The sequence below is a fragment of the Ananas comosus genome, linkage group 11 (genome assembly GCF_001540865.1).
Source record: "Ananas comosus cultivar F153 linkage group 11, ASM154086v1, whole genome shotgun sequence".
Lineage (NCBI taxonomy): Eukaryota > Viridiplantae > Streptophyta > Magnoliopsida > Poales > Bromeliaceae > Ananas > Ananas comosus.
Genome location: NC_033631.1, coordinates 9603563 through 9611628, shown reverse-complemented (window position 1 = coordinate 9611628; position 8066 = coordinate 9603563). Strand labels below are relative to the sequence as shown.

The following is an 8066-nucleotide window of genomic DNA, read 5'->3' as shown; positions in this document are numbered from 1 at the left end:
TTTAGTACCATGTGGTTTAAAGTATATCAAATTAGTGTCCTGTGGTTTCATTTTTATCTTTTCGTCAGCTTCTTTGTTAATATTTCGTTAAATTATATAAAAAAACTTCAAATATTTCATCAAAATTTATCGAATATTTACTTTAGTATCCTTTAGTTTTTACTTTGTCACTGATTTAACGAAAAAAAAAATAAAATCAATAAAATAAAATAAAAATAAAATTACATAACACTAAATTAATATTCTTTAAATTATAGAATACTAAAGTGAGAAAATATGAACCCATGATTCATGAAGATAGAAGATAGTATTTAAAATTTATATATATTTATATATATATATATATATATATATATATATATTAATGTAGAGAGAGACTCACATATAGTATTGTCAATTTCATTTCGGGTGCGGGATAAAAAGGGCGACTCGCTTTTCTAATGAGATACAGCTAATGTTAAACATAATAATAATAATAATAANTAGCTCTGTCTTACTAGAGTCAGCTTGGGCGAGGAGAAAATGGCGACGAGGATGGCAGCGAGGTTCGTGGCGACAAGGAGGCTCTCCTCCTCCGGCGGTGGAAAGGTCCTCGGCGAGGAGGAGAAGGCGGCGGAGAACGTCTACATCAAGGTCTCTCGCTCTCTCTCTCTCTCTCTCTCTCTCTCTCTCTCTCTCTCTTAATCTCCCACATCCCTTCACTTCCTCAGACTCCCTCTTCCCTCATCTCACACCCCCACCCTAACCTCAAATTTATCTTCTTCAATTTTTTGTTTTTTAATTATCCTTTCTCTTTTCCATCTTTTTCTTTTTTTTTTTTTTCCCCTTACTCGAATCCTGAATCCTGGTTAGAAACCAAATCTTAAACCTCTCTCTCTCGATCCCATCATTTCCATGCTCCAATCTCTCTCTTCCCACATGCGCAGTTGCTTCCGCTGCTGCTGCTGCTGCTGCTGCTGCCGCTGCCGCTTTTAAGTGCTGCACTTCGCTGTTAAGTCACTCTCACCTCCCTCCCTCTCTCTCTCTCTCTCTCTCTATTTATCTATCTCTCTCTCTCCATGTGGGTGGTGCAATAATAATAAGAGAGCTGAGATCTTCTCGATTCGCCGAGCCCACACCCTACTGGACACACACACACACCTCCCCACCCCTTTCGCTGGCTGGCTGGCAGACTGTTGCTGTTGTTGTGGTTTGTTGTCGTTGCTGCTGTTGGGAAACTGCGAGTTGGGTTTTCCCAGCTCTCTTTTGAGCACCTGAAATTTGGTGGTTGGAATATGTGTGTGTGTGTTTGATGGGTTGAGAGAGGCCGGGGTTGTAGTGAGTGGGGATAATTTAAATGGAATTCCGTAGTAACCAAGATGATGATATGGGTCTTCCCTCTTCTTTAAGCTACAACAATAACAACAACAACAACAACAACAACAACAACAACAACAGTAGCAATAATCCTCTTCCCATTAGAGGCTCCGCTTTTACGAGACCGTCCTCTTCCTCTCCCTCGGCCTCTTCTTTGCTTTCCCCAAGAGGAGGAGGAGGAGGAGGAGGAGGAGGAGGATGCAGAAACGGTAGTTATCCTGCGGGGCATCCGCTGGACTCTCAGTCGTCTCATCTTTTGACTCCAATCTCCGCAAAGGCGGCGGCATCGGCATCGGCATCGGCGGTTCAAAACGTGGCATCGGACGCGGCGGCGGCGGCGGCGGCGGCGCGGTACAGGGAGTGCCTCCGCAACCACGCGGCGGCGCTGGGGGGCCACGTGGTGGACGGGTGCGGCGAGTTCATGCCCGCGCCGGACGACCCCCTCAAGTGCGCCGCGTGCGACTGCCACCGCAGCTTCCACCGCCGCGACGCCCCCGCCGCCGACTACCACCGCGCCGCGGCCGCCGCAGCAGCCGCAGCCGCCGCGCGCCTCCCCCTCCTCCTCCCCCCGCCGCACCCCTCCCAGAAGCACTTCCATCTCAGCGGCGGCGGCGGCGGCTTCGGCTTCCCCACGAGCCCCTCCCGCGGCGCGGTGCACACCAGCGGGAGCGGGGGCACCACCACGGAGTCGTCCAGCGAGGAGCGCCTCGACGCCGCCGCCGCTGCCGTCGCCGCCGCCGCGGCAGCCGCGGCGGGCGCGGCGGGGCCGCGGAAGCGCTTCCGCACGAAGTTCACGGCGGAGCAGAAGGAGAGGATGATGGAGTTCGCTGAGAGGGTCGGGTGGAGGATCCAGAAGCAGGACGAAGCCCTAGTGGAGCAGTTCTGCTCCGAGGTCGGGGTGCGGCGGCAAGTTCTCAAAGTGTGGATGCACAACAACAAGCACTCCAGCAGAAAGCAGCTTCTGCCGCAGCAGCAGCAGCAGCAGCAGCAGCAGCTGCTACAACAATCCCAAGAACAGCAGGAGCCCTAAAAGAGGAGCCGCACCACACCACACCACACCACACCCCACCCCCAACATCATTTTTTATATATCTCTTGGGCTTCTCACTTAGACAAAGGCAAAGAGAAGGAAAGTACTCATTCTCCTCCTTATCTTCATCTTCTTCTTCTTCTTCTTCTTCTTCTTGGGTTTCTCTACTTCCTTGCTTTTCAAATATGTTTTATCTTCTGCATTCTCCTTGGATCTCCTTTTCCTTGGTTAGATCGAAGAAGGAGAAAGGAGGATCAAGGATGGGGATGGAACTATTTCACTGTTTAGTGTTTACTACAAGATATTTTTGGCTTGGTGCACTAGTTGATTATGTGGTCAAAGGGACATTAAAGCCCTATTAATGGTACTCTCCAAGCTTCTCCTACATCTTCTTCTTTGTCAGCATTTTCCGAGAGACCCTAACCAAGAGAAACATCTCATTAATTGCTTAGAGATGGTACTCTTTGAATTTCATTACTGGAGTGGGTCTTTGCATTAAATGAGATTAATTATGCTCACTCATGTGATAATCACACTCAGCAAGTTTGATCTATCTATTGAATGCTGATAACATTTAAGTAGCTAAATGATCTGGTTAGGAAGTGTAAGGGTGATCTGGTTAGGAAGTGAAAGGGTTTCTATTTCATGCTCTTTTGTTTTCTTCTGCTTTTTCTATCTCCAGTTAATTGACCAGTTGGGCATTAGACTACGGTTGTTAAGGTCATTTAATTGATGCAGCATGTTCTTTCCATTTCTACTGTTTTGTGGTCGTAATAAGGATTGGGGTTTGCATTGTATATTGCCAAAATTTTCTCTTGTTTTTAGGACAGAAAGGGATGGGAAGGGTCTATTGATATCCCTTGTCACATGGCTACTGTCCATCCACTGGCATGAGTCAGTATGTTTGTCATAATGAAGCATTGAATGTAAAAGAGCAAAGTTCACACTGTTGTACTATTACAAGCGAGTCTAGGGTTTCCCTCTTGGTCCTCAACTTTTTGTCCGTTGGATTTGCATCAAGCACGTACTTTAAGCTGCGTTCAGCTGGACACCCATCAAGGTTTTTGCTCTCAACTTGGTTTCAGAACGAGCTTGATTTCAGAACGAGCTGTATAAGCCGATGCCGAACCAATGTGTAAAAAGTTAGAAATACTAAGAGGAAGTGCGGTTGAAAACTCCCTAGCCTAGCTTACATTATTGTATCTTTAGACTTTCATGCGCTGTCCAATTTGATCTTTCTCCATAATGACAATTAGATTTATAAAACTAACTTATTCAAGATTACCATTTGCGTTGAGACGGTTTCCGTATGTCCCTTAATCGTATTTTCTCTTTAAAATGCACCCTTTCTTATTGTTTTTGCTCAGAGGCTTACCGTAGTTTTTATCTTATTTTGCGTTTGTTACTTTGCTTACGAGTTTGTTTTGTTGAAGGGGGAAAACTACCTGCATTAGTTGGCCCAGCTCTATAGGTTTGGAGGCAGTAGTAACTGTTTTTCCATCAAAATGTATCAGATAGCTTCCTCATAGAAGGTGCAAATTGTAGCTTCTGCTTTTATAACCCCAAAGCTTATTTTAGCTTTCCGCCACGACAAAAGCTTCAGACATTTTATTTACCAAATGCTTGTTCGATGCTTTATGAATTAGATAGACTGTTTCAAAAGTTGGACCAAAGTGGGCAATAGATCCTTTTTTTGCAACTGAACGTCATCTCAGGATAGTTGGCAATTTTCTTTTTTCAGCGTTGTGGTGTTTATACTTTATTATGCATATCTACTCTTTTTGTTGAAGTGCTACAGAATTAGGAAGTTTTGGTGTGTTTAGAATTCTTGTTTTGCACATGTACTCAGGCTGAAACACATAAACTAGTGGTAAAAAAGAGTCGCTATTAGCTAACATAAATTCATACTGCAGCCTAGCATACTAATATAAGAATATTGCTAATTTTATACACAATACCAGCTCATACTGCATACTATTTTCTTTTGTTCTGGAAATTTCACAATATGTGTGGTTAGTAAGCGTCCTTTATATAAAATATGTGTAGAATGTAGGAGATTGTTTATATAGCATTTAAGGTGATGGAAGGAAAATTCCAGAGTCTATGTATATTAATTGTGTTCCTGTTCGACTCTGATGATGCTCTACTATTACACATGGTAAAACTTACAATTACAGTGAAAAAAAAGGTTTAAACTTACAAAATTCTTGACTGTTGGTTAATTTAGAAATGACTACCCAGGCTTTCAAAACTTGTTTTGCACATGCGGTGACTTCATATGTCCTTTTTCTTGTTTGATTCAATCTCCATCAACTAATGTATTCTCTACTTATGAATTCGATGATTGGATTAAAAGCACATGAGATGCATCAAAGACAGTTGGAGATGACGTGCCAGGAAGACACATGCACTCGGTGCAGCCAACTGAGGATGCAATGAAACTGTTGAAAGGTTAGTGAAATCACACTTTTGAAAGGTTTAGTAATATTCAGATTACTCAAAAGTTCGCATTCATCTTGTACTTTTTTTACCAGTGGTACAGGATTCCCACCCAAAAATATATTCAGAAAAAGAAAAGAAAAGAAAAGAAAATCCACATGCACAAACACATAAAAGAATAATTATAACCTGTTCGCACATAATTGTAACCTATCCACTGAGATAGTCGAAGTTCAGCTATTCATTTAGGTTTTTTATGCTATTTTGTGCAAAACATCATTGAAATATACATAACATCCTGTGTACAGACAAGTGATATTTTTCCAATTAATATCAGTAAGTGAATCAAGGCTAGCAATAGCAAGTATAAACTGTTCCAACGCTTGAGATTAGTTCTCTTATTTGCTCGGTAATCCAGCGATGTGCTCCTAGCTTTCTTGGGAACAAAATAAGTTGCTGCATTTTATTGCTGTTATTATTTCTTCTACCGTGATTTCATTTACAAGTAGCATGTTTGTAATGCGCATTGTAGAAATATATGCTTTCTTTATGTGGCTATTCATGCTATAAGTTAATGGCTGAGAGAATTCAAATAAAGGTTACATAATAGCATCTATATCCTGATATATAAAATCATATATATTAGCCGTTGGGGACTTAAAATAAGTCTGTTTTTGGGCAAAATAAATCATGTAGATTGCCTGCTATTGTTACATCTGGGTGTAAACTCGAAATCTATTACTCCAGGTTTCTACTGCTATGTTGATTTCAATGATGTCTTATTTTGATGTTATTGTATAGCAACATATATACATATATGCACACGCACACAATAAAGGTTAGATAATAGCACCGATATTCTGATATATGAAATTATATATATCAGTCGTTGAGGACTTAAAATTTTGTGCGAGATGAAACATTTAAATTTCCTGCTATTATTACCTGTGATGAGTGAAAACTCAAATATATTACACAGGGTTTTTATTGTTATATTACTTTCGGTGGTGTCTTATTTTGGTATAATAGTAGTTGAGTTGTTTTGATAGAAACAAAACATAATGGATGCATGGAGACGGTTATATTGAACATAAGCTGTATGAAATTTCTCCAAGTCGATCTAAATATTTGTTTCTCTGGTGCCTTGAAAGGTTTACTTGGACTCTAGGTAAGATCTCATGTTGTATACTTAGCTAACTTTGGGTGGATGTTATTATAGACTTAGTTTAATTTCTGAATGGGTACATTGCACATTTGTTCCTCAAACTATGAAGTGGCTGATATTTGATACTCAAAATTTAATTTGTTATAATTTTTTATTTGAACTTTCAGAAATGTTACAATCAGATTTCACGATTCAATTTAATTGACTAAATGTTAACGTATTGCCGATATAAAAGTGATGTGATATTTGATTATTAGTGTGTCATTAATCATAATATTGTTATATCACTTTAACATTAACGATATATCAATAATATTTAGTAAACTAAATTAAGTTTAAAGCAAATTTAAAAGTTCGAGCTAAAAATTATAATAAATTAAAGTTTTGAGTACCAGAAGTGTCACCAGCACTATATAATTTGAGGAGCAATTGTGCAATTAATCCTTTCTAAATAAAATTGTTTTGCGCATTATTTTGTTTCTCTTAACTCAAACACTAGACTCGGATGCATCTGTCCTAGTACTTCATTGTTGGATTGATGTTTTTAGGGCAGACACATTTTGCTTGGCCTTGTTGTGAGGGTAAGTGCTGCATGAACAATGTTATTCACATAATATTATAGATGCACATACAAGTAGGGCTGTCATCGTGCTTAGGTAATAAACGAACTGAATACGAGCTGACTTATTAAAATAGTAAGCCAGTTTGTTATTAATAAGCTGAATATGAGCCAGCTCGCAAATAGTTAATAATCTCATAATTAAAATTTATAGAATATAATCTTTATGCATTTGAGCTGGCCTAAAAATCAAATAGTAAACAATATCCATATAAAAGTTAAAAGTAAAGAAATATTAATACTTGTAGAAAATATTTAGCTCACATATATATATATATATATATATATATATATATATTTTGAGAAAACTACGAGTAAATTGATTTTAATTTGTGTTCGGCTTGTTAATATTTTAAATTTAAAAATTTAGCGCGCATTCAGTTTGTTTATTAAATAAATAATTAATTTTTAATTTAATTTGACAGAATATTTTTTTCTGTATTTAAAAAGAGTGAAAAAATTACTGGAGAGACTATTGCTCGGAATTTATTTTCCATATCTACAAAGAAAATTATATTATATAATTGTCAAAACACAATAGAATCCATTGGTTTAAATCATGTGGTGGTCCGGTCTATGATTTGATCATTAATTGATATGATGAAACATCATTTAATAAGATAAAGATGTACCTTTCAAATCCCCAATAATTAAAGCTTAGGAGTAAAGGATCACTTAACATAATAGCCGACGTGCTGTGCACGTTCCCTCACACCCGTTTAGGATTTTGGATGTAATTTTATAATTCGAGGTTACTTTGAAAAAACGACTAAAGATCCATAATAGTGAAAATCCAATTTCATTAAAAATGCTTAATTGTTGTTAAGCCAACATTCAAATATATATTATTTCAACATTTTTTGTGAGTTTTATCTCTGTTTAAGGACACGATCGCACAAAAAGTAGAAGAAATATTCATCTTAGATGGGCTTGTTGTCAGCATTAGTCGCCCAATTTGATATGAATTTTTGCATTTTAAGTTATTATGACCGAAAAATTATAAACTGTGGCTAATATGCATGGACATCTTGAATTCTGGTGCATTTAGATGAGTACTTTTAATTTTAAAAAAGTTTTTAAAATAATTACACTTTTTTTTTTGAGTCTACCAACCAAATAAAACGTATGTGTATATCGATACTTTATAATATAGTACGGGTAAAAAAAAAAAGAGCTGCTGGGATAAATTGTTGAATTTTTTAAGTGTTGCTCTATATTGGGTCGTCTATATGTAGCCGGCCGGGTTCTGAATTGCATCCCTTTTCAGGATATGTGGCGAAAGGATGTGGCGATCGTAGTTCCGTACTGATTCGTTGCAAGATCCTTGGCGAGCCGAATTCTAGCTGCTGGAATCATTACCGGTCGGCGAGCGGGGGAGGAAGAGGAAGAAAGATGGTGATCAATTTTTTTTTTTTTGGTTTTTTCTATTTGTAATTGAAGTCGACTGGACTGAGTAG

At 38.6% G+C, this 8066-nt stretch overlaps 1 protein-coding gene across 5 annotated transcripts; it reads left to right on the top strand.

Moving 5' to 3' along the window:
- LOC109717388 (zinc-finger homeodomain protein 6-like) lies at positions 490-6150 on the top strand. 5 transcript variants are annotated; one of them, XM_020243154.1, is made up of 3 exons: positions 490-2750; positions 3820-3918; positions 4743-6150. In XM_020243154.1, exon 1 carries the CDS (start codon positions 1337-1339, stop codon positions 2384-2386), a length of 1050 nt encoding a protein of 349 aa, XP_020098743.1. In that variant the 5' UTR covers positions 490-1336; the 3' UTR covers positions 2387-2750; positions 3820-3918; positions 4743-6150. The 5 variants fall into 5 exon arrangements, with proteins under 5 accessions (XP_020098743.1, XP_020098744.1, XP_020098742.1 ...); XM_020243155.1 differs by lacking the exon at positions 3820-3918; XM_020243153.1 differs by having other exon boundaries at positions 3820-6150.

Bases quoted from the DNA above. Each gene is read 5' to 3' on its own strand.
- LOC109717388 (XM_020243155.1), top strand. From the start codon at position 1,337: ATGGAATTCCGTAGTAACCAAGATGATGATATGGGTCTTCCCTCTTCT.